At 54.3% G+C, this 26,647-nt stretch overlaps 1 protein-coding gene across 1 annotated transcript in view; it reads left to right on the top strand.

Annotated features, from left to right (window-relative positions):
• Positions 1-12,299: 12,299 nt before the first annotated feature.
• RTN4R (reticulon 4 receptor) overlaps positions 12,300-26,647 on the top strand; it is an 86,203-nt gene continuing 71,855 nt past the window's right edge. Inside the window, exon 1 of the mRNA XM_027665485.1 lies at positions 12,300-12,795. Within this exon, the coding sequence (XP_027521286.1) occupies positions 12,576-12,795 (220 nt within the window). The 5' untranslated portion in view covers positions 12,300-12,575. The remainder of the gene's footprint in view (positions 12,796-26,647) is intronic.

A 26,647-nucleotide genomic window follows, 5' to 3' on the forward strand; every position in this document is an offset into this window, starting at 1 on the left:
GGGCTCTCCCAGAGCCCTCCCGTCCCTCACTGCTCTCCTTGCCGTGCCAGTATCCATCTCCAGAGGCTGGCAGGGGCTGGTCTCCTCCACGCTGACCCTGTTCCTACACTGTTCCCTGAGTGTCCTGGTCACCATCAGAGATGCAGCTCAGACAGGGACAGTCCCAGCACCACTGCTCCACACCATGGAACAGGGAAGGTCCCTCCAGCCCTGCCCACCATCACCCAGATGCCTGGGACAGCAGCATATTTTGAACACTCCAGCTCATCTGCCAGTAAGCCCAAAGCTGCAGTGGCTGAGTAAAAATGTCAGGTTGGACATCAGGAGGAATTTCTTCACAGAAGGGGCTGTCAGGCATTGGCAGGGGCTGCCCAGGGAGGTGGTGGAGGTGTCCAAGGAGGTGTCCAAGGAACAATGGATGGGGCACTCAGTGCTCTGGGCTGGGGGACAAGGGGGGGATGGAGCACAGGGTGGACTCAATGGGCTGGGAGGGCTTTTCCAACCTCAGTGATCCTGGGATTCTGTGAATACAGCCAAGGTGGTCATTTCAAGCAGAGTCTGGGCAAAGCCCCCAGCCCTGCAGGTATCCCTCAGGGAGAAAAGAGCCAAAATTGCAGTTCCTCCAGCATGGAAATGCTGAGGGCTGTCCAGCCTGGCACCTACAGCCATCTCAGCCTTGCGCTGGCTTTACCTGATGTCCCATCACATCATGGCTCAACACACACACGGTCCATGCCGGCATCTGGCAGCACCATGCCAAGCTACTGGCAATGCTGCCCTCGGTGGAGCAGAGGCGATGAGCGGAGCAGAGGCGATGAGCGGAGCCGAGGCGATGAGCGGAGCCGAGGCGATGAGCGGAGCCGAGGCGATGAGCGGAGCAGAGGCGATGAGCGGAGCAGAGGCGATGAGCGGAGCCGAGGCGATGAGCGGAGCAGAGGCGATGATGTCCCCGCGCTGCCATCCCGGCTCGGGCAGGGCCGGTGCAGTTCCCGCCGTGGCCGCGCAGGGGGCGCTCGGCTCCGCCGCCGGCCCGCGAGTCAGCCCGGCGTGAGCGCGGCTTTGCGAGGCCGGGCCTGGCCATGCGCGTACTGATATATATTCCAAAATGTTATGTTTTGATAATGATCGGCCATCGCTGACTTGAATGGTTTCCCTCTGTTTCATGCTCAGCTCTGTTCCACTTAGAATCCACTTCACCGCTGTCATCCAGTGTCGTCTTCTCCTGCTCTAAATCCCTGTCTCCCTTAAAATCCCTAATAAGGGGGCTGTGATTTGTGCCTCTGTACCCTGCTTGGGGTAAGGGCAGTGATGCATCTCTCCTTTTGCTGCTCACACCCTGTGCCCGCACTGCTGCCCTGCTCCCCCTGCGGCAGCACGGTCGGCTCCCCCACACCCTGCTAGGCTCAGCTTTCCCTGCCAGCTCCCCCGAGGGCTGGCCTGCTGTTTCCTTGAAACTTGTCCTGTACTTTACTTTGAATGCAGCAGGGAGTCAGAATTACGCCCACTGTTCCCTTCTATTCTTGGCCCTCCGCTTCCCTCACCTCCCAACCAAAATCTGTTCGCCTTCTGAAAATGGCTTTTATTTTCTGACGGCGAGAAAGCCTCTCTCCCACGGGGGTTGTGGTGCCGTTGCTGTCACACCCCAGCACTGCACAGCCCGGGGCAGGGGCTGCCCCTTCCCCTCCCTGACCCCTCTCTCCAGCCATGCTCAGGTGGCAAGTGGCTGTTCTGCCTGCTGGCAGCAGGTTTTGTGGCTCCTCCAACCCCTGTTTGTTGCATTTGTCGCTTGTTTTGTGCCAGCACTGCTAAATTTACTGGATTGTTGCTGGGAATTATTGGCGTGTCCATATTTTTCTCTGTTAATTCCTGTGATTGCTGGGTGAGGCAGAACACACTGTTTGTCCCCCTTCCAAGCGTCTCTGTCGAATCAACACGAACAGATTATTCATCTGCTGCAGGAGGCTAATTGCAAACAGTCGTAAACCAGAGTATTATTTCATTGCAAAGGGCTGGACAGCACTGGCTCTGCACCATATGGCACCGTGGTTCAAACATGGCCTGGCCTGGCCACCTGGGCACAGCCCTTGTGCCAGCACCCTCTGCTTGCTTAAGGGGTGCCATATAATAGCACAGATTCCTCAGCAAGGCAGCAGCAGATCCCCATAATTCCCAGCCCAAGGAGCACCTGCAGTGCCAGAAAACCCTCAAACATTAAGGCACATCTGTAACACCTGCACAAGATTCATAGAGCTTCTGAGCCTGCATCATGGGGTATCATGAGTTGGTCTCCAGTGCTTTGAGGTCTCTGGAACAAAAATAAACCCAAACCAGCATCCTTGGGTTACCCATTTTACAATCCTTAGCCAAGTAGTGGCACAAACATCAGCACCCAGGAGTCAAGGCACGCAGGAACATCATGGAGGCAACTGTGGAGACCCTCCAGCAGGGTTTTGCTGGAGATGAGGTTTGTGCATCTCATTCTCACAGAATCCTCCAGCATTCATGGCTGGACCTCACCTCTTGTGATGTACAGAGACATTAACCCTTGAGGAGCAGCCTGAGAGTCCCTGAGTGCCTTCACCTCAATCAGGAACTGGTCAGCACAGCCTCGAGGAGCCCTGATTCTGTAGGAGATGGGAACAAGGGCATTGGATTCACAATTCCCACTGCTGCTGCCAGGGCTCCAAATCAAGCAGCGGTTTTTCAGAGAGCCAGATTTTCAATGGAAAGAGCTGATTTCCATGGGCCGCTGAGCCTTCCCACAGAGCTGCATTATGTTTTCCTCCAGCCTTCTGTCTTTTCATGAAAACCCCTTTCTTTAGGAAACTACGTGGGCACTTCATTTTTCCTGGGGACACACTATGCAAGCAGAGGCTCTTAGTCATCACTTCAGCCTCTTCACTGAACTGTGGAAGGAGGAATGAGCGAGTGGCCACCACATCAGTGGGGTTCAGGAGGTGGCCTAATAACAGGAGGTCTTCTAGGCTCACACCACTGCCAAGATCACCACCTCCCTCCCACTGCACCTGGCACTGGTTTTTGTCCAAACACTCACTGCCATGACTTTCTTTTGCCACTTCCCACTTTGGGAAAGTGAATCAGGTGCCCAAATGTTCACCTGCCTTTTATCAGCAGAGCAGATCATCCCCCTGACAGTGATATTTGTAAAGCCTTCATTAAGAGCTGGTTGAACAGCCTTGCCAGCATCTTCTTTGGATTATTTCTTAAAGCTGAAATACTTCTTGTAAAGCCTTGATAGTTCCAGCACACATCCCCCTGCAAATCCACCGTGGTCCAGAGCAGCAGTAATGCCACAGTAATTCTGGGCTTGGTGATTAGTGTCAGCTGGGCTGTAAGACCAACAGCTCCAAAAGGCCAAACACTGGCATTTGTTGAGATCATGGTAGTTTGGGACAATAATTGCCAAACTGGATCAAAGACAAATCCACCAGATTTGAGCTCACTGTTTGAGCATTACTGTACTCCCCTAAATACAGAGCAAGTTTCAAGACAGAAAAAATGGTTTGAAAAAGTCCAGCTCACCACAGATTCTCTCCAGATGTGTCTGGGGTCACATTTAACCTCCTTAGAGTATGAGCAATACTTTGTTTCTCAAACCTTCTGCCCAGTTTGCTATGATAAGAGCTTGAAAATTCTGCTCTAAACTTTGCACTTCCACATATTAACTCAATGTCCTCCCCCATTACGTTTTCAGGAAAACATGCACTAGAATTTTGTTCACTTTTTTAACTCTAATGAAAGAAGACAATATTGCCTCACATCTCTCTGTGAGACACCTCAATGTGCTCCAGCCCATTCTGCTGCTTACCATGGTGAGGTGTGAAGACTTGTGATTGCACTACAGTTTTCTAAAAACTTAAAACTAAAGAGCCAGAGTGTGGCCTCTGGAGATCCATGGGGCACTCACAGTCAAAGTGATAAAGCTGTTTAAACCTGTCCTGTCCCAGCTGAAGGTCCTGCCTAGGAGGACCCATGAACAGCTCAAGCCACTTCAGAGGGAGCACTCCTTGCAGAGAACTGAACACATAATCACCGCCATACCCCACCTCCAGCTCCAGATGTTTCTCTTTTCCATGTACAGTTTTTCTGCTCTTTAACCAATTTCTCAAGCATCAAGCCCTGCCAAGTCCCAGACTCGTCCCAAAGTGTGCACAGGCATGGGACACTGAGTGTCTCACAACACTCAGACACAGCCTGCTCGTGGTCCCTGTGCCAGGACAGTCTGCCTGGGGACAGTGCTGTTCCTCAGGGCTGAGGTGCTCCCAGGAAACCTCTGAGGGACCTCGTTCTGCTTAAGGGCCAATTTCTTCTCCCAGTGCTGTTTGGAAGGTTTCCAAAGCATGGCTGGGCATAGTTCCTGGTGCATCACCAGCACCCAGCACATGTGCCCTTGTTCAGGAATGCCAGCCCGTGGTGGGGCACATCTGTATGTCCCCCAAACCCTCTGTGGTTTTGTCCAGCTTGAAGTTATTATTTGCCTCCAATCTGCCCTGCCCCCTTTCCCTTAACTGTGTGCTCTCCTTCCCTCCCGTTCCCCATCCCATCTCAGTTTTGGTTCCTGCTCCAGGGTGGTTCCTTTTCCTCTATCTCTCTGATGATGGCAACAGGGAGAGGGAACAGTCCAGTTTTTGGCCTAGAATAGTCTTACCTTCCCTGCCTTTGGACAGCCCACGAGCTGGTTCATGTTTGGTAGCAAATCCCCATCAGCTGGGAGGGATAAGTGTTGGCCAAGCGTTGACAGGACACCCTCATCTGCCTCACCATCACTGTGCCTGTCCCAACACAGCACTGGGAAAGGTATAGGAGCACCCCCGGAAATCTCTGCAGGCCCTGGAGGTTTTCAAGTTAAGACATGAGCTAGAAGAGTAATCTGAAATGAATAATTTATTTTGGTGAATTTTCCTTCCCTCTGTTTACAGATTGTCTGGGAGCAGATTGCAGCTTTCGCACCTCAATTCATTATTGGAAACTATTTGCAGATAGTTCCCGGTCTGCAACTCATTTGCTAACTCTGTTGGGAGCACTGCAGATCTGAAATCAGGGCTGTTCTCACTGGTCAGGTGGTACTGCCACGCTCTCCTTCCTCCATGAAATCCATGTGATGTTCAGAATGGGGCTGGAAGGGCAGATGCTCCCAGTCACAAATCAGATGTTCCTTTCCTGCCAGTGCTCCCCAGTGGCCTTTCTGTCCCTGCATCTTCCCCTGCCAGGACATCCACCAGCATTAGGAAAGTAGGAGTCAACTCTAAAAACAAATGAGGAACTGGGCAAAACAAACAAACACCAAAACAAGTAGCAGAGGCCACGTCTCAGGAACTCAAGACACAGGAACACTGTGAAGCGATGTCCACCCCAGCCCGGGACCATCCCAGTGGAGACACTGTTGGCTTGCAGAAAAACAAAAAGCTGACCCCTCCAAAGAACATGTGGGCTACAGTGAGCTGAACCTGGGGACAGGAGAGCTCCTGACATGCAGAGCTGGGAGAAGGACCTGGGAGGTGAGCCCGGCTGGATCATACTGGTGTGACTGGGATGGAGTGGCCATTCTTCAACTGCTGCTCTCAGGACTTGGGCACTGTGTACTACACCTGTCCTGGTGGTCCAGGGATACCCAGAGGCTCTGTGCAGGATCTGGTTGCCAGGTCTTGCTGAAGAGGCACTGGGAGGGCTTTTCATCCCAAATACCTGCTTATTTTGGATGCTTTGTTCTTCTGGAGGTTTGGCCTTCACACAGGTGTGGGTGAGAGCTGCCAGTGCAGAAATGGAGAGGCCATGACTGTGTTGGGCACCTCTGACCAGGTTGGCCTGTGAGACACAGCCATGCCAGCTCAGCCCAGCCCTCATTCACCCTGCACCCAACACATGTGGAGTCTCCTGGCTCAGCTCCATGGAGGAGCAGGTTCTACGGCCCTTCTCCCCACTTCCCTTGGCTTCTCTGCACATGCTAATGAGAGTCTCCTACACTGGAATGGTCCATGCAGACATGAACCCTGTCTAGTCCATCATTGGAAAGAAAAAGCCCACTGTGCCCAGAAATCCAGAGGGCTTTTCTACCCAAGGGCACATAGTTGGGATGCAGAGCCTTTCTCAGCAGAGCCTACAAGTACCCAGATCCACCATGGAGGAATCGCCTTGGAATCAAGAATCTGGACAAAAAATTACTAAAGAAACCACTTAAGGCTTTGTGTTTGTGCTTCTTCAAAGCCCATTTATCATCTTTGGGCACTGCATCCAGCTTGGGGGGCTCCAGTACAGGAAGGACATAGACCTATTGGAGTGAGTCCAGAGGAGGCCACAGAGATGCTCCAAGGGCTGGAGCCCCTCTGCTCTGGAGCCAGGCTGGGAGAGCTGGGGGGGTCACCTGGAGAAGAGAAGGCTCCAGGGAGAGCTGAGAGCCCCTTGCAGGGCCTAAAGGGACTCCAGGAGAGCTGGAGAGGGACTGGGGACAAGGGATGGAGGGACAGGACACAGGGAATGGCTTCCCACTGCCAGAGGGCAGGGAGAGATGGGAGATTGGGAAGGAATTCCTGGCTGTGAGGGTGGTGAGGCCCTGGCACATGTTGCCCAGAGAAGCTGTGGCTGCCCCTGGAAGTGTCCAAGGCCAGGCTGGACAGGGCTTGGAGCAACCTGGGCTGGTGGGAGGTGTCCCTGCCCAGGGCAGAGGGTGGAACTGGATGAGGTTTAAGGTCCCTTCCAACCTAAACCAGTCTGTGATTCTGTGATTGTTCCCAGTTGTTCCCACTCAGTGAAGGGTGAGCTCAGGGCAGCTCCAAGCCATGTGCCAGTTCTCAGCCAGGTAAGTCTCCCAAAGGCTTCAACTGCGAGTGGCTCCTGAATAAATCCTGCAGGCCCTTGCTGCACAGCCCTGTGATTCTCTGAAGGATTCTTGGTGCATCCCAATCTCAGTAGCACTGCCGGGATCAGGTGGGAACCTTTAACAGAGGGAATTGATGTGTCAGGCTGCAGCCAGGGCTGCGGTGATTTACAGGAACAGCTCGTCCGAGCCGCCCTTATTGCTCAGGCAGAGTCCTGAAATCTGAGTGAAATCACGAAGCAGGAGCTCTGAGCTCATAATTCACCTTCCCGGGAGAGGGAACATCCATGGGGAATTGTTGGCTCTTCAGGGGGTGGCTGCACTGATGGAGGGGAAGCTTTTATCCCTCTGCCTTGCCCATCCAGGCTCTGCAATACTCTGGAGCAGTTTTTCATGGCAATAGGAGCCAAACAGCCCATGGAACAACACAGACATTCAGCGCCTTTTTCTGAACTAATAAGATGTGGCAATGAGCTGAGACAGCTGAGGGAGATGGAGCACAGGCCCTGCCATGGGGGGTGGGTGGTTCAAGCCAGGCAAAGCTCACACCAGGGCCCAGGACTCAATCCCATCTCTCTGGCATGTCATGTCTTACTGCAAAGGAGCCCAGGAATGCCCAGCCATGCTTCAGTCTCCTGGTTCCTGGGCTCTCCCTGCAGCCATCTGAGGTGTTCTGGTACCCAGGGCACATCCCACTGCAGGGAAGAAATCGGACCTGACATGTAACCTGGCTGGAAGGGACCCACAAGGATCATCCAGTCCAAACCCTGGCCCTGCACAGACACCCCAACAATCCCACCCTGTCCCTGAGGGTGTTGTCCAAACCCTCCTGGAGCTCTGGCAGCCTTGGTGCTGTGCCCACTGCCCTGGGGAGCCTGGTCAGTGCCCAACCACCACTTTTCCTGAGATTCAACCCAACCCTGCCCTGACACAGCTTCACGTCGACTGCTAATATATAAAATATACATTCGCTCTATATGTATATTTGGTGTGCAGGTAGGATGATCCAATCTTGCATTCATGGTACTCTGGTCTCCTGGAATTGTCACTCTGCCAGCACACAACTTCTCTGCCCACTGGTGTGCATCAGTTCCCGAAAATGAAGCAGTAACTATGCTGGGTGTCTGGATAAATCATGTCAGCACAGATCTCACTCCTGTGTCCAACCCTGGCCAAGGAGCTTTGCTGATGTAGAGCCTCCCTGTGCCTCCATGTCTGGCCAATCCACAGAGTCTGGGTTTCAGCTGCTGGAAATGACCAGGGCAGAGCCAGGATCTATGTGCCCTTCACACAGGCCAATAGGTAGAAGGTATAATACACAAACTGTGTCACCAGTCCCAGGGGTGGTGGTGAGCCTGGGGAGCCCTCTCAGTTTCGTATTTGAGAGTGTTCCCCATAGTCTGCCTGGGCCTGTCCTCAGAGCAGGGGAGCACTAGTCTAAGACAAGATCCTCTTGGGTCTCCTGAAGGATGACTTGTCCAGGGGTCCAGAGGGATCACTGTCTCATGGATAAGGCTATAGTCCCCCCTGCTGATTGTCCCTGCTGCACTGTGCACCCTGTGCTCGTGTCTGCTCCTGTCTCCTGCCAGCACAGCCAGTTCCAGAACTTTGGCAGAGGCATAACAGGGTCCCAGAAGGGTTTGGGTTGGAAGGGACCTTAAAGATCATCTTGTTCCAACCCTTCTCCCACTAGAGAGCAAATAAATGGGTCTCTTTCTCTGTTTTTCTGCCTCCTTGCTCCTCTAAGATATGTTTTCAGATGCTCACAGCCACATCAGACACAGTACAGATGCAGCCACAAGGCTGAGGGGAAGAAAAGTAAAAAATCTTTGCCAGATCAGCACAAGCTACACTTTATTTAATATTGGGATTCAACTCTATTATATTCTATTTTTTAAAAAAGGGTGGGTGTGAGCACAGCGAAGGGCAACGACTCCCCATTTTACTTGCCCTCTCTATTTCTCCACATCCACCTGTCTCTTCCACCTTCTCCTCAGTGCCCATAGACCCAGCAATGTGCCCCAAACATGTTGGGGCCGCTCTGCTCACAAACCTGGGTTAAAGAGAGCAGGTGAAGGGCTGACACTTTGCAAACAACACTCACAACCCAAAGGAAGAGAATTGATCTAAGTGTGATTAAGCATTAGGTAGAGATGAACATATAATTATCCAGTCAAAGCAAGGTCTCTTCATCTCAGGGAATGTTGGCTCCCTTCCAAGTGCAAACGAGCTGCACAGAATTACTCACACTGTGACTGTGAGCACCCCAGCTCCCCCAGGACATCTCCTGCTTGGGAGACTCCTCCTTCACCCAGTTCTTGCTGGGCAACACCTTGACATATTGAGAAATGGGAAGAACAAATGTCCAGCATGAGGCACAGAGGGAGAGCCAGTCTCCTGTACCCTGGGACATGAGCTTGGAGAGGGAGCTGGCTCAAGGACACGCACACTGTGGAGCACTGCTGTGCATGCCAAGGTCACAGCCACTGTGTTCCTTCATGGTGACCTCTATGTAACAACTCTTGGGCCTCAAACCAGCCCAAATTGGTGCAGGAATCTGCAAGAAAAGTCAGTCCCAGCCCTTTACAGATGTGCTCTCTCCATTTCAAGATTAACCTTTCAGAAATGTCAGCCAAACAGCCACATGCAGCCTCTGCCTTCCTGGTAGAACCTGTAATTTTTGGCCTTGTGACTAGAGCTTCAGTTAACTCCTTCAGTGCTCCTGTTCACCTTCCAGCCCTCTCCCAGGAAATTCCAGCTCCAGGTCCTTTTATCTGTAGTGCTTTTGATGCTCTGCATGTAGGTGACCTCTTTCTCCTGATGCACCACTTAGGATGGCAAAGTCAGAGGGCACTGCTGAAACAAGAGTGCTTGGAGGTGTGTTTAAAAGTGAGGAGCAGCATATTCCTAACCTGTGGTAGCTGGACTGTCGTGCTGAAATAGCGGGGTGGGGAGGATCATCCTCCCTCCTAGAAGATGTCCATAACTCCACAACAGGTGTGCTGCCAGCAGATTGCATTAGGAGCGTTCTTTGTCTCTTCCCAGACCTCACCTATCCTTTACCCCTGGCATTCCCAGAAAACCCTCCTGTTCCTTCAGAGCAGACCTACCACAGACTGGCCCAAGCACCCAAGAGAGACTTGTGTCCCCCCTGAGGGTCCCAGCCTGTGACCCTGAGGGGCACAGTGCTCCCTCAGCAGCATGGTCACCAAGTGCTGTCCTGGGCAGTGTGTACAGGGCTCATGGAGAACACAGGATGGGCAGGATAGAGCTGGAAGTCACCCTTATGCACAGCAAACAGAGGGAAAGGGGCACCCAAGGCAAAAGGGGGGTGAAGCCAAGTGGATGCCTAAGCTGGGATGCAGGTGGGCCTGTGGGCTGAAGGTGTGGGAAGGAAGGGGACTATGGAATCATCTCTGCAACCTCTGCATTCCAGAGGGGCAGAAAGACAGTGGTCAGAGGGCCAGGGAGCCCCCTGCCCTCCCCAGGTGTTACCTCCCCTCTCCAGGGGACTGGAGAAGAGGGGTTCCAGGCTTTAGGCTGCACACACCTTCCCATTTGGACAGTTATATGGTGTCTGGGTACCGACAGTTCTCCTGGATCACCTTCAGGTGGGATTTCAAAGGTCTAGTGAAAGGGTGCCTGCCCATGGCAGATGATCTTTAAGGTCCTTTCTAACCCAAACCATCCCGTGTTTCTGTGATTCTAAGCCGAGTACCTTTGGCCAGCTGAGACTGTTTCATAAACAAGGCCCACACTTGGTAAATCACCTCCATCTGCCTCAAACATCCACTAATGTCTCTGGTTGCATTTCTTTTTTCCACAGATGACTGTGAAGCACCCCAAAGACGTCTGGATGAGATAAGACTGGTTGTTGTGTTGGGAGAAACATTTCCTGGCTCACCTTGGAGCGAGGCCTACACACAAAGTTATGAACTGGGTAGGCCTTGGAGAGATGTGGTTATGACACCAACCCTGACTGCAAAGCTGCAGGAGATGGCCAATATTAGGGTGACACAAGTGAGGAATGAATGTTCAATAGCATTTATATACCTGGGTGTACATAGGTGAGGATATATACACAGTCTGTACATGGAATCACAGAATGGTTTGGGTTGAAAGGAACCTTAAAGCTCATCCGGTCCCACCCTCTGCCTTGGGCAGGAACACCTTCCACTAGACCAGGTTGCTCCAAGCCCTGTCCAACCTGGCCTTGGACATTTCCAGGGATGAGGCAGCCACAGCTTCTCTGGGCAACCTGTGCCAGAGCCTCCCCACCCTCACAGGGAAGAATTTCTTCCCCATATCCCACGTAACCTTGCCCTCTGGCAGTGGGAAGCATTTCCGCCTTGTGTCACTGCAGTTCCTGATGAAAAGTCCCTCCCTGGCTTCCTTGTGGGCCTTTCAGATACTCCAAGGTTGCTGTGAGGTCCCCACACAACCTTCTTGTCTCCAGGCTGGAGCCCCAACTCTCCCAGCCTGTCTTCATAGGGGAGGTGCCCCAGTCCCCTTATGAACTCCATGGCCTCCTCTGGACTTGCTCCACCAGTTCCATGTCCTTCTTACCTTGGGGGCACCAGAACTGTGTGCAGTATTCCAAGTGGGGTTTCACATAATACACATACGTACACATACTGTACATACATCTGGTGGCAATTGAAGTCTGACTAGCAGGGACAGAGCCACCATGTCTCCATATTGAAGATGCTCAGCTTTCTCTGGCACCATCCTTCCCTCCTCCTTTCCCCACCGAGCAAACGAGTTCACTTAATAAAAATCCATCTTTCTGCTTCCCAGGACATCTGCAGATGGGAGCTGCCTGTGCAGTGAGCACTCAGCTGCTGCCGGACAGGGAAGGCAGTCAGGGTAGGATGGGAGCTGGCTTCACCCTGCTTCCCTACAGCGTGAGCCTCATGCTCCTCGGGTAAACTGAGGTAAGCTCTGTCCTTCCTGCACACAAGAGAGTGATCCTACAGGGACAGGGATGGGATGTGGCCAGAGGGCTCGGAGAGAGGGCAGAGCTCTCTTTCGGACTGTACCCAAGGGCCTCTTTGCCATCCATCCCCCGGGGCGGCAGCAGCTCCGCAGCAGCAGCAGAATGTGGTGAGGAAGAGGAAGCACCGCGGGTTCGGGTGTCTCTCGCCGCCTCCCCTGTGCGCAGATTCAGAGCAGGGGACAAACACCCGCCGAGGTTTCCAGTGCCTCCGGGAGGGGCTCCGAGCCGCGGACCCCGAGCCCGGCCGGTGCGGGCGCGGCTGCGGCGGAGGCAGGGAGGGGGGAGCGGGCCCGGTGCCCGCTGCTGCCCGGGCGTCCCTCTCCGCCGCTTCCTTTAGGTGGCACCTCTCCTCCAGGAATGAGCCTCCCGGCCCCGCGCAGCCCTGCCCGGGCCGCGGCCGCACCGCGGGGGCTCCGCCGCGGAACCGCCGCCGTCGGAGCGGCCCCTCCTCCCCCCCGCCACCCCATGCCCGGCTCCCCCGTCCTCCCGCTCACTCCTCCAGCCAGTAAATCCGATCTAGGCTGATTCCTCTCACGTCAAACCACATGATCCCATAAAACATTCATCGCCGCTCCATCCCCGCTCGCTCGCCGCTCGCTCCCGGGATACAGCGCAGCCGGCTCCGCTCCCCGCCGCGGGATCCGCCGCAGCCCCGGCCCCGCACGTGCGGCGGGCGGAGGGAGGAAGGACGGGCGGAGGGAGGAGGAGGCAGGCGGGCAGGCAGGGAGGGGGAGCCTCGCCTGGATGCTGACTCCAGCTCGGGGGCTGCTCATTCCCCCGATGAACGAGGGCGCCGGCACCGGGAGCGCCCCCCCCCTCCCCGTGCGCCGCCGCTCCGCGCTCGGGCTGAAGTTTGGCACCGGGATCTGCCTCGCTTTCCCAAGGATTGTACCGCTGCCGCTCCACTTTGCGCCTCCAGACGTGCCTTCCCCGACCCCTAAGATGAAGAGGGCGATAGCTGAAGGTAGGTGCGCCCCGTCCCCCCCACCGCCGGGCCTCCCCGGGGCAGGGAGCGGCGGCCGCGGCCCCAACTTCGCACCGCGCCGGGAACTTCCCTCGCCGCAACTTTTTGTTCCGTGGAGTCTCCGGGAGCGGTTGGTCCCATACGGGGGAAGAGGGGCCGGGCCGGGCCGGGAGAGGCAGCGGGGAGGGCGCGGGGGGAGCGGGAGCGCCGCGGCTGCGGGAGCGGAGAGAGGGGAGGCCGGGGGATAGCGAGCTGAGCCCCGGCACAGCTCGGCACGGCTCGGCAGCGGGATGGACGCAGAGCAGCGGGCTGAGCCCCCTTTGGCCCCCGCCCAGCCTCGGCTCGGCTCGGCTCAGCCTTGGGGTGACCGAGCGAAGTTGGTGCCGCCGAGGGAAGCGTATCCCGCGCTCCCCAACCCGCATCCCGAGATCCCCAGCCCGCATCCCCCGGCCGAGGGGGCTGGAACGGGGGGGGGAGAGCGGGGCTGGGGCAGCCCGGCTTTCCCCCGCTCCCAGCCCGGCCGCCGGGGGAGCACCGGACCCGGCCAGCCCCGGGTGTCTCCGGCCGGGGAAGTTCGCGGAGGGTCCGGGCTCCCCGGGGGGACTGCGGGTCCCGGGGTGCGGTGGGAGCTCCCCGCAGAGCTCTTCCCGCAGGGTGTCCTCGCTTCGGCTCAGCCCGGTGCCCATTAGCCGGGGGCTGGGAAGAGCTGGGGGTGCAGGGGTTGGGACCCCCCTTTCTGCTCGCTCCTCCGGGGGAGAGAGGCACAGGGGATGCAGCTGGCACAGCTCGATCCTCTGACTGAAAACAGCCCTTTTTCATCTGCTTTGGCGATAATCTTTGCTTCCCGGTCCCGGTGTGCGGGCTGGGGCTGGGCTGGGCTGGGCTAGGACTCGGACTCTCGGGGCCCCCCGGTCCCGCCGTGCCTTGGCCATTTGCGGCGGCTCCGGGTGAGCCCCGAAACGCAGCCCCACAGCGGAACACACGCTCTCCCGCTGCAGTTCAGAGCGCCTGGAGAAGCATGTGCCTCCCAGGTGTGTTTGCTGGGAAACCAGCCCACGGGTTGCAGTTTTTAACTGGAGGGATCAGCCCATCGTGGGAGCGCCAGTGCTGCCCAGACTGCTGGGCAAGGGACATGTGGGTATCCGGAGCCTCTTGCTGCACGGAGTCTCTTCCCGAGTGTGCTGTCTCCAGCTTGCTTCCCGTTCCCATCAGTGACACAATATAACTCTTCTTTCCTTTCTATTTTGGAGGGCACTCTGGCTGATTTATTGTGGTGATCAAAGGACACATCCAAGCTCTGATCCAAACAGCACACCATCTCCTTTAAAGACTTTGTATCGGTTTTAAATCTGAAATGGCCAATTTATTCCTGTTTGGGGAACACCTTGGGAGCAGGTTCCGGTGCCCAGGGGCCCTCAGGGGATGCTGGTGTTTCAGCCTCCATTTGCCGTGGGCCGGAGCCTGGACAGGAGTCACCCATCGATTTGAAGCCGGCGGCTCTGGGCTGTGCTCAGACTGCTGGTGCCAGGCTGTGCTGGGGCTCTTTGTGTCCCGTGCTGCTGCTGGGGGGGGGGCTGTGGCCGTGCAGAGCAGCATCCAGGTGCTGGGTGTGGTACAGACACCCGGATCCTCCCTCCTTACCATCCCAGATCCTGGTGCAGCACAACACTTCTCTGCACAGTGACATTCCCGGCTGCTACCAGCATAATGTGGAACAACACAGAGGATAATGAAATATAAAAACTGTGTTACAACGGCTTTATTTATAGAACAAGGCTTTGAGGGGTTTGGGTTTGAATTATTCCCTTTTTTCCTGCGGTTTATGAATTGCTCCTGTGAGAGGCCGGGTAGCCTGGATTGCTGGCAGGTTTGACTGGAAAGTCCTTATGAACCTTGGGAGATTATGTTTAGCTGAGTGACCATCCTACTGTATCTGGACTACATTTCCCACTGTGGGCTGCCAGGATGCTTCAAGAGCCTTGTAAGCCAGAAATAGCCACCAGGGGCAGTTGGACAGGCAGAGCTTTCCCTGTTCTCAGCACTTGCTGCCTTATTAACACGATTCATTTATATTGAAAAAGGGCTTTCCATGCTTATTCTTTTTTTTTTTTAACAAATGCAAAACTCTGTAATATGAGAACCTACATCAACATAAGAGACTCCTTATTCACCCATGTGAGAACAACTCTTTTTTTTTTCTTGAGAGAAAAAAAAAATCATATAATTTTTATATTTCCTGTTTTTATAATCTTCATTTTTTACCAAGACACTGCTGCATTTTCTGGGCTTGATTCCCCCTTCCCCACCAGGCAGCACAGACCTCAGACCTATATTCTGTGGCACTATCAGGGACCATCGAAGGGTGTGTTTGGACAGGTTTTCTGAAAAGGAATATCCTTAAAGAGAAATTTTAGGGCAAAAGGGTGGAGGTGTCATTGCACCGCTTGGTGCCTGGGCATTGTGTCAGTGCAGGTGTTGTTGTGTCCCTGCTGGTTGTGTGATGTTTTCCCAGACAAAGCTGGTCTAGGGAGTGAGTTAATGAGATGGTGAGAAAGCCCCATGGTGTCTCCGTGCTGGGGGTTGTGGAGAGCACATGCTGGGGCTGTTCCTGCTCCACTGGCATAGGGACCCTGTTCCACTCTGGCTTAACTAGTCAGGGTAATTAATGAATTACCTCCATCCCGTGCTCAGGTGCTCTGGGGTTCGCTTGGGGAAAACCTCCTGGGAGCCTGTGCCATCCACAGGAGTGGTGGGAAGGAGCAAGAGGAGGAAGGGGACAGTTTACTACACAACGAGTGTCCCTCTGCTTTCACATGCTCCCTGCTCGGCTTGGAATGAGGGGGCAGGGGAATTGCTCCATGCACTCATCCTGGTGGCTCACTGTGGAGTTAGAAGCTGGCGAGGGACATGGGGGTCCCCAGCTAATATCCCCACGGATTTCTTGATAACCCTGTGCCAGTCAGGGGCTACTAACACAGATCCTGTGCTGTGTGATCTTCTGACACCAACGATGACTTTAGCCATTAAACTTCCAAAGGAATAAGCAAAATCTGCAAAATCCAGCAGCACATATGGGAATTTTCTATGTTTTTCAGCTCGGAAGCAGCAAAGAGCCTGTGAGCTGGGTCTGGGAGGGGCAGGGATGCTCTGGAGGACAGCTCTCAGGAACAGAGATGCTGCTGTGGGGAGTGGTGCCTGCCCTGGAAAGGGCTGTGTCTTCCTTCCCTTCCCATCCTCCCGAGCCTTGTGGGAGAGGGGGAAGGAGAGGGAAAATCAGTTGAGCCAGAGCCTCGACAAGGAAGATGAGCTCTAATCTCTGCTCTGAGCCTGCACATGGCTGCTGTGCCAGTGGCTCAGGCAGCTCAGCCCTGCTGTGCTGCCGAGTCCATCCCCGTGGAAAGGCTGGAGCCGCAGCCCCAGGATTCAGCCTGTGGAACAGGAGGAAGAAGAAAGGAGTCAGTCTAATTAGGTGTGTGTCCTCTTCCCCTTGGATTTGCAATGCTTTCTGCTGCTGTCACCTTCATTAAGACAAATCTCTGAGTGCCAAGCTCCTCTTTTGATGTTCCCGAAGAGGTTTTCTCTTTATGCAGGAGGCACGGGCGCAGTGGAATAGGAGTATCCTGCACCACTGCACAGAGGTGTAAAAGGGAACATCTCAGCATGGTGCCTGCGAGGGCTGGGAGTCGCACTGAGGCTTCTCCTGTCCACGTGGAAAGCTCTGTGCTGTGTCCTAGAGCCAGATGGGGCTGTCTGGGATTTGTGAGTAACAGGGTTTCAGGGCTTCTCCATCACAGACACACAGAGGTGTGGGAGGGAGGAGTGAGGCTTGTGATCTACAAAGCCCAGCCTCTCCTCCCCTTTCCTGCTGTGGTTGCAACTCCTGGAGGTTTCCACATACTGAGGGAAAAGGGGACAATTGTACTGAAAAGTCTTAATCAGCTAAAAGAAGCAGAGGGTGGCTCCTCCTGTGTTTGCACAGAGATGCCGAAGCAATTCGTGCAGAGTTTGCTAAAATGTGCAGACTCACCTCAGCCTGCACGAGGGTCTCATTGAGGCTGGTGGGACACACAGCAATGGGAGGTTTGGGTGGCTGATTCCCCACTATGGTGGTGTTCAGCTGGGATGTGTAGGCTCAGAGCAGATTGGCAGCCGGGTGCCACAGAGACTCCCCGTGGTGTGCGTGCATGGCCAGGCCCTGCCTGGGAAAGGCAGGACACCTCTGCAAGTGGTGTGGCACAGACTGTCCATGTTTACTTGGCTTTTAGAGAGCTCCCAGAAGTCAGGGCCTCTGGAGTCTGGTCTTGGCCCTGTTTCTAACCTCTCTGTACCCTTGACCAGGTCAATGAGCCTTTCTGTGATATGGTTTCAGCTTTTCTAGCTCAAGCCCTCAGAGACTGATGCTGAGTTATCTCCCCAGGGACCCAGAATATGCTTAAATTCAGCCCAGAGCTGAAACGTGGAGGTCTGTGCAATCACTGATCACTTCTTCGGCAGTGACACAGGGTCAGGTAACAAGACTGATGATGTTCTCCTTTGGGCTGCTGCTGCACCCACAGCAGGTTTGTCTCTTTGGGCTGGTCTGCCTTTCTCCCAGCCCTCACACTGGAGCTGATCAATAGCACCAGCACGTTTTATAGTATTTATTGCCCCTCTCAAGTCTCTGCTCCTGGAATCAGGGGATTAGAAAAGTGCTTGAGTTTTTTTTTTTTTTTATCCTTCCTGATTGCCAAGAAAAGCAGAAGCACTACATAAGCACATGCAAGACATCGAGGAAGTTTGAAGCAAGAAAGCACTCCAATGCTGTGATTTTTGGTTCAGTTTCTTGAGAGCTCAGTAGTTTGAGGCATCACCCTGCTCAGACTCTCAAGCAGCAGACAGTCAGCAGTGTTGGGTCCTCTCTGCGTGGGTCAGGCAAGGCAGGGTTACATTTGCTTTCATAGAATGCTTTGAAGGTATCGTCTGGATACACCTGAAGTACATCTGGAGAGTACATCTTCAGGGATCTAAGGAACCTCTTGCTCAAAGCAAATGTAACTGCAAAGCCAGTTCTGGTTGCTCTTGGGCTTGTCCTGCCGAGGATGGATGTCTTTCCAAGGCCTGGGTCAGCACCGGGAGGGCCCACGTCCCTTTGGGATGGTGGGGGTACCCCTGGTCTCTCCCAGGGCATGGCAGTGGGGGAACAGCAGTGCTGGGTGCACCCTCCATGGGAGTAGGTGAACTCACTTCCTGGGAGTTCAGGAACTGGTGCTGGGAGAGGTATCAAGGAGGACCTGAGGGTGGGGGTCACAGTCAGGGACCTTGGCAGGGACACTCAGGAAGGCAGCAGACACTTCCAGACACTTGTTTTGGGTTTGCTTTGTTGACTGCACTGGGGGAGGAAGCCCCTGGCCATATTTTCTGTGTCCTGTTACAGCTCCCCCAGCAGTGTCCCACATCAATGGTAATTACAGCACAGTTTCCCTGGAGCTCTTTAGTCCTCAAATGCACCCTGTGCTGGCAGCCTGTCCTAACACGGTGCAGTGGCAGAGACCTCTCTGAGGACACACTTTAGCATGGCCAAATCCCAGAATCCTGGTGGGAAGAGTCCAGAGAAGGGCTGTTGCACATGGGATCAGGTCTACTGTGGATTTCTCTATCCAAGCTTTGGAAACCTCCAATGATGGAGCCTTGCTGGCCTTTCCCACTATTGCAGCTGATTAAAAAGCCTTTTGTAATGTCTGAAATGACCCTCCCAAGCTGCAGTTCTTGGCCATGTCCCTTTGCTGTGTCATGTGGCCTCACAGAGATGAGTTGGGCTCTGTCATCCTCACAATTGCCTTTGAGTAGCTGTAGGCAGTGATTAGATCACCTTCCACCTCCTCTTTGCCAGACCTAACCATCCTAAGCCCCTCTGCCTTACCTTGGAGGACATATTAGGACACATACTGGGAAGAAATTCTTGGCTGTGAGGCTGGGGAGGCCCTGGCACAGGTTGCCCAGAGAAGTTGTGGCTGCCCCTGGATCCCTGGAAGTGTCCAAGGCCAGGTTTATCGGGGCTTGGAGCAACCTGGGCTAGTGGAAGGTGTCCCTGCCCATGGCAGGGGGTGGCACTGGATGAGATTTGAGGTCCCTTCCAACCCAAACCATTCTGGGATGTAGTGATTCCACGGTTCTGTGACACACTGGAGGCTTCTGACCATCCACGGTCATCCTGGGCTGTGCCAGCCCTGGTGTGTCACAGCCCCAGGGCAGGGCCCGTCCCTGTGCTGGCACTGCTGGGGCACCTCCAGCCCTGGGGGCAGCTCTGGACCCCTCAGACAAGAGACACTGAGGGGCTGGAGTGTGTGCAGGGAAGGGAACGGAGCTGGGAAGGGGCTGGAGCAGCAGGAGGGGCTGAGGGAGCTGGGGGGGTTCAGCCTGGAGCAAAGGAGGCTCAGGGGGGACCTTCTGGCTCTGCAACCCCCTGACAGGAGGGTGTAGTGAGCTGAGTGTCAGTCTGTTTTCCCAGGGAACAAGGGACAGGAGGAGAGGGAATGGCCTCAAGTTGCACGAGGGGAGGGTCAGGTTGGATATTGGGAGAAATTTCTTCACTGAAATGGTGGTCAGGCATTGGCACAGCTGCCCAGGGCAATGGTGGAGTCCCCATCCCTGGAAGTGCTCCAAAAGTGTGTGGATGTGGCACTTGCCACAGTTTGGTGGTGAACATGGTGGTGCTGCTGGGGGAAAGGTTGGACTGGATGATCCCAGAGGTCTTTTCCAACCTAAATGATTCTGTGTTTCTCTGACCGAGCTCATCCTCCATTGGGACTTTTTGTTTTCCCCAAGTTAGTTAATTTTGGACTCAGGAAATCCCAGCTGGACAGTATTGGAGGTGCAGCCCCCCAGCCCTGAGTGGAGCTGGGCAGTGACTGTCCCACCCCACTGCCCACGCTCCTCCTTGCACAGCCCAGGGGGGAGTTCCCATATTTAGGAGCAACCATTTGCTCATGTTCACCTTGGTCCCACCATAGCTCCCAGGCCCTTCACACCAAACTGCTCACACTTTGCAGGCTGGTTTGGCTGCAGAGGACTATTCTGCCCCAGGTACAGAAGTTCTTGCACTTCTTGTACCATTAATAATAATATTATCTCTTAAAACTTTCACTCCTTCAGAAAGCTCAGGTAAATGATACCAACCTGTACATGATTTGGTTTCTTGTGGTACCAAAGTGTTATTTAGCAGTGGGTCAGAAACATTTGGAGAAGTCCAAGGAAGTCCAGGGTTCCCATCCTGCACTTCTCTTCTCCAAATCACCTGTGCTGCTGCCCAAATTCCATCTAGACAGCCAAGGACAAGGCAGTGCTTCACATGGGCTCCTTTCTTCCTTCCACCATCAGCATCCAGAGGGGATCAAAGTCCTTTTGCCCAATGATGCTTGCTTTGCTGTTCGCTTCTGGAGCTGACTCAGAAAAACTTTCTTGTCCAGCATTTCTGTACTTAATCCATGAAGGTCTGGAGAGTCTTTATTGTTAGCTATGCTTTGATCCCCATCCACAATTCCACATGGAGATGGAAACAGTCCAGAGAAAGCAAATGGAGATACAGCAGCAGCCTGAGGTTCATTGCCTGGATGGGAGTTTCCAGCCTGTCACAGCTTTGCTCCATCCCGTGGGAGCTGGACACGTTCCCTCAATGGCTCTTTGAGCCCTGGTGCCTTCTCAGCAGTTGTGCTTTCTTTTATCTCTGTGTGCTGCACCTTCCCTGAAAACAAAGGCCTGTTTGCATTCAAATGTTATGCTTTCTCTTCTTCCCCAGTGCACAGGATAATTACAGTGCCTTGTGTGGACTTGTACTAATTGATCAGTTATTAGTGATAATTGTAATTTACATGATGATTTAAGGGGCATTTCCACAGCAGAAATGATGTTCTGATACAACAGTTCGGAATTGTTTGTGATATGTCAGATCATATCCTGTGAGCTGCTCACTGGGGAGATGGGTTAAATTTTATTTTTTTGTTAAAAACCAATCCTTTGCAAGAACCATCTGGTTGCTAAATTCTTCTCCTGAAGCTGTGCAGTTTGCTGGGAGTTCATTTGCGTCTTTAGCTCCTAAAGAGGAAGTAAAAGTGACTGATTAGTCTAAGACTGGGACCATTCACATCAGAGTGACAGATTTTGTGAGCTGGATTTGGGAAAGTGTTTAAAACTGGTGCGTTTTCATTAAATTTTGAAGACTGTGGGCAGAACTCCGCTCTGGGCACTCCAGCACAGCTCTGGGATCTGCACCCTGTGTTGTTCTGTCAAAGTGAATTGTGTGCCTGGTAAAATTTGCATGTGCTTGTTTGATGACTTTAAATATTGATTTTAATTGTGCATCTTTCTTAAGGCTGTGAGTGATGGAGCCATGGACAATAACCATGTGCATAACACAGCCACGTGCAGGGAGATGGGATCTCAGGCTGACTCTTAAGCAGAAGGGAGGAGGGAAAAGAACGGAAAATACCTTTGGTGGCCCAAAATTCAGCTTTCCCTGCTTCCAGGCTTTGTCAGGGATGTGCCTTCAGCTGCCAGGCAAATTGGGGTTTCAGAAGCATTTTGTGAGTGCTGGTGTCAGGTTGTGAAGGCCCCACACCCTCCCCTGACCAGAGGTGTCTTTGGAAATCCTAAGAGCAAATACTGAGTTTGTGAATGTGGGGTTTGTCTCTGCAGAGAAAAATGGTCACCTGAAAGCTACTGGGACCCTTTGGACTCGCACGTGGACTTGCACTACAAGGGCCTGGAGTGCCAGGACAAGGGGGAATGGCTTCCCACTGCCAGAGGGCAGGGTGAGATGGGAGATTGGGAAGAAATTCCTGGCTGTGAGAGTGGTGAGGCCCTGGCACAGGTTGCCCAGAGAAGCTGTGGCTGTCCCTGGATCCCTGGAAGTGTCCAAGGCCAGGTTGGATGGGGCTTGGAGCAACCTGGGCTGGTGGAAGGTGTCCCTGCCCATGGCAGGGAGTGGCACTGGATGGGCTTTAAGGTTCATTCCAACCCAAACCATTCCATGATTCTGTGATTGCACATCCCCGTGGCATCGGCGTGTTTTGAGGGGCAGTGGGAGGTGTGGTGGGAGCAAATCCCTGTCCCTGGGCACGGGTTCCTTCCCAAGCACACCCCCCCAGTACAGATCTGGCCATGATTAATGCTTTCCATACCTGTGCAAATATGGTTAGCATTGGCTTTACACTAGAGGGCTGTCTGTCCCTTTCCCTTTGGAGAACAGGCTGGAGTCGCTGTGCTGGGAATGTTTTACAGTATCCCCAGGATTTGACAGCAGCCCGTTGGCAGGGTGGGTGATGTGATGCAGGCTGGGAGTCACTGCTCAGCTCTCTGTGCTGCACAGGAACACCCTGGCCTGGGCTGAAGGGCCCTTGGATGTGGTTTGTCTCAGGTGAAATGAAGCCTCAGTGGCTGTGTCACCAGGCACTGTCCCCTGCAAGGTCAGCAGCCTTTCTGCAGCAAGCAGCAGGTTTCCAGCCAGCCGTGTCTTCCCTCCTCTTATTTCAGACCATGTTTGCTGTCAGTGTTGGCACAGCTCTGGGTGTCCAGGAGTGTGGCATTTCCTGCACTTGAGAGAACCTGCAGCCCTGAACATCTGCATTTCCAGCTGTGGGGTGCACTCGGACAGGGATTGCTTTGGAAGTGGCTCCTGGGGGCTGGAGGAGGGTCTTTAGCATCCCAGGGCTGACAGAGATTTGGCAGCTTATGTCTGGTGGGACGACTCCTCTGGCTCTCCTGCCAACAACAGGGCTGAGACCTCCATGGGGACATTGGCCACCACGAAGGACAGTTGCTTTGGGTCCACTGGTATCACAGGTTTCAGAGAATCACAGAATATCCTGAGCTGGAAGGGACCCACAAGGATCATCCAGTCCAAACCCTGGCCCTGCACAGACCCCCCAACAATCCCACCCTGTCCCTGAGAGCATTGTCCAAATGCTCCTGGAGCTCTGGCAGCCTTGGGGCTGTGCCCACTGCCCTGGGGAGCCTGGGCAGTGCCAACGACCCTCTGGGGGAAGGACCTTATCCTTATATACAACCTAACCCTGCCGTGACACAGCTTCATGCTGGTTTAGTTTAATTGATTTGTTTAATTCTGTCCCCATTCATGTTCATCTAGACTGACTTTAACTCAGGTAAAGATGGAACTAGCTGAGGTTTGCCTTTGCCTAAGAGACCTGGTTTGAATTCACACAGTCCTTAAACCAGTGTGCCTGCCTGGAGAGATCCAATCCCAAATATAAACCCCCAGTGACTTCCACGTGCATTGTGCCAGCTGCATTTGGGGCACATTTTTTTCCATTTCTGGGTGCCTGAGCAGTCAACCTTTGGCTCAGTTTGGGCAAAAGTGGTGGTAACTGAGAACAGGCAAGTCCCTTGACCCTGGCTAACAAGGATCTGCTTCAGTGAGCAGGACTGTAGGAGGGGGGGATACAGTGGGATGGCCAGGAAGGAGTGGAGGGAAGGCACCAGTAGGCACTGGGCACACTCTGGGGCTGAGTCTGGCACACACTGAAGTGCAGACATTGGTTTTTTGTCACAAGTTGATTTATGAAGTCCAGGGACTTCTCTCCATCCCTCAATTTGCAGCTAATGTGTCCTGAGGGAGGGGGGATTAATAATGGTAATTACAGCAGCTCTTGGTGGCATTAACCACATGCACAGGGATGGGTGCTGAGAGCTGCTCTGCCACGAGGAGCTATCTGGCTCTCCATCCACCTCCAGCCATGGGCTGGGACAGCAGCTGCTGCCAGATGTGGGGCAGGATGGGGAGCAGCAGTGGGGACAGGCTGAGCTGGGCTGTCCCCTGAGCCCCGGGCAGTGATGTCCCTGGGCTGGGGCTGGAGAGGAGCCTGTTTGCTGCAGTATTGCCTTGCTGTCCCTGGTCACCTCAGCAGAGCTGGGAGCTGCAGGCAGGAGGGCATGGCCTGACCCCTGGTGACCCACAGCAGCCTTGACTTTCACCTTTGGGAGCATGGTAAGGTTGGCAGAGACCAGCAGCACAACCAGTCTGGGATTCAGGGTGAGAAGGGACTGTGCTGGTACTGCCATTCCCTGTGGTGTGGGATGTTCCCTGCCCTTATGCCAGCCAGGTTGGAGTGCGGGGCAGTGCAGGAATCACAGAATGGTTTGGGTTGGAAAGGAGCTTTCAGCTTGTCTCATTCTACCCCCTGCCATGGGCAGGGACACTTTCCACTATCCCAGGTTGCTCCAAGCCCTGTCCAGCCTGGCCTTGGACACTTCCAGGGATGGGGGAGCCCCAACAGCAGGAAGCCCCTGGGAAGCTGCCTGGGCTGGGCTGCACTGCTCCCCCCAGCTCTGCTCCTCTGTCCAGAACAACAGCTGCTGAGTCCCTCACTTGGCTCGTTCCATTTCAACCCACAAAATGGATTTTAGGCCTTCTGGGTGAGACAGCAAAGGGATTCTGCCATCCCAGCCTGCCTGGGCATTGTGGTGGGGGGGGCGGTATCAGCTCTTGCAGGCCTTGAGGGGTCAGTTTTAAGCCTGGATTTCTGACATCATGTGGTGAAGTGAGATGAGACAAGACCTCAGCTGGGCTTGGAGCCAGAGCCTGGCTGAGGGGCTGTGTTGTGATCTTAAGCCTGGGAAAGGCAACATCTCTGGGTTTGATGTTACCCACAGCACTGAGGAGCCATTTCTCCCAGTCTTTTCGGCAGTTCTACAATGACACAGTTGTGTCAGCTCCTGCTGAGGCACTGGCCATACTCTGGGGGCAAGGCAGTGTCTAGAAATCAGACAGTGGTTGTTTAAATCTCATCCCCAAGTCAGCCAGCGCTACTCCTGAGTTCCTGAGGCTGCAGCCTGTGCTGTGTGCAGGCAGGGTGGTCCTGAGCCCTGGGAGAGGCTCTGGGAGGGGCTGGAGGTGCTGCTGCTGCCCGAGCACAGTGCTGGCCCAGGTTGTGTCCCTATGATAGTCCCATTCTCTCCCAGGCTGGAAGGAGCTCCCAGGGAGGAGCACAGCCAAAGAGAGACATTTATACGAGTAGCACGATAAATGAATCCGAGCTGCCTCAGGGGAGCCAGCCCAGAGGAGCCTTTACTTGGCCATGGCTTTTCAGCGGGAAATGCTTTTCTTTTGCTGTGTTTATTTTTGGCTTTCCTAGTATTTTGCTGGGCTTACAATTAATCCTGAGCTTCTAGATGGCCACCTGGGCTGTGGAGACAAAGTCTACCTCAAAGCAGTTTGTTTGGTCATTTCCTGAGGACCTTGGATTTACCAGGAGCTTGGAAGAACTTAACCTGGGTACACCTGAGCCATGTGCACACACTGCTCTGGGTGGAGAGCCACCTGGGCTAGTGGAAGGTGTCCCTGCCCATGGTACTGGGTGGAACTGGATGATCTTTAAGGTCCCTTCCAACCCAAACCGTTCTGTGATTCTGTGATTCTAAGGGAAGAGGTCCCTGTGGCTGCAGGCCACTTAGGGAAAGGGACTGCAAGAGCCACTTGGGCACTCTCTCACCAGGTGGACAAGGACTTTGCTCTCCCTTGGCAGAGGTGGCAGCTGGGCTGTTGCTGCTGGGAGATGGCAGGTGGGGAAGGGAACCAAGTGTGTGTCACTGCTGCATGAGCTGGTGGCAGGTTTGCACAGTGTGTGTTGTGTGGGTGTCAGAGCTGGGCCTACCTCTCACCCTGGGGCACCTGCCATGCTTTTACACAGGGAAATAGTGAGAGGACAAGGGGGATGAGGTTTAGATTAGATGCTCTAAAGAAGTTCTTTACTCAGAAGGTGGTGAGGCCCTGCCATAGGTTGCCCAGAGAATCTGTGGCTGCCCCTGGATCCCTGGAAGTGTCCAAGGCCAGGTTGGACAGGGCTTGGAGCAACCTGGGCTACTGGAAGGTGTCCCTGCCCAGGGCAGGGGGTAGATTATATGAGCTTTAAGGTCGTTTCCAACACAAACCAATGATTCTATGATTCCATTTTTATTGTCATGAGAACCCCCCAGTGCAGCCTTGCTCCCTGCATGGCTTTATGTGAAATGTCCTGGGCCTGAGCCCTCAGGGATGGACTGCAGGCCTGGCAGGCCCTGAGAGGAGCTGTGCTGGGATCCCTGGGACTCCCTGCACTGCATAGGCTGTGCCTTGGCTGTGAAGGGGGATCATCTGACGAGTTCCCTGCCTACCTTTTGAGCTTGTTCTGTGGCAACCCCCCGTGGGTGCCAGCCAAGGCAGCTCTGTGTGCTGTGCATCTTCCTCTTGCTGTAGCTGGGATGGGCCCTCTGGAAGCATTTGAGCTCTGTTGGTTTTAGCTGGGTTGGTTTTAGCTGGGTTGGTTTTAGCTGGGTTTCTGAGGCTTTCTAACTTGCTTCTCCCTTCCTAAAATTGAGGCTTCACTGTGGCCCATCTGAGCACAACTCCCTTGCCATGCATGTTCGTTTCCTGCTCATAAAGCCACCTCATAAAGGCTGAGTGGGGAAAAACTCTTGTCAAGGCTCCTCAAGTGCTCTGTGTGATGAGCCTGGGGTTTGTTCCACCTCCTCAGTGCTGGTGGGAGATGAGTGTGCAGGAGCTGTGGGCTGTGATGGCAGAGACGGGCTGTGATGGCAGAGACTGGCTGTGAGCAGAGCACGGCGTCACCCAGAGGGGCCGAGGGGCAGCTCTGCTGCTGCCCTACTGGCATTTAGGGGATGATAGAGAGGCCACGGGCCAGCTGCCCCCACCCACGGCCCCTGTGTGTGACTATGCACAGAGCTCCTCCTGAGAAACCCTCCCAGCACATTCTGTCCTTCTGTCCACAGGGAAGGGTGACAGTCGGTGTGTCTGAGTCCCCTGCCTGTCCCCACCTCCCCCCGTGCAGGGGAGGGGATGGGATGACCTGATGCCCTGTGGCAC

The sequence above is a fragment of the Corapipo altera genome, unplaced genomic scaffold (genome assembly GCF_003945725.1).
Source record: "Corapipo altera isolate COAL_440 unplaced genomic scaffold, ASM394572v1 151, whole genome shotgun sequence".
Taxonomy (NCBI): domain Eukaryota; kingdom Metazoa; phylum Chordata; class Aves; order Passeriformes; family Pipridae; genus Corapipo; species Corapipo altera.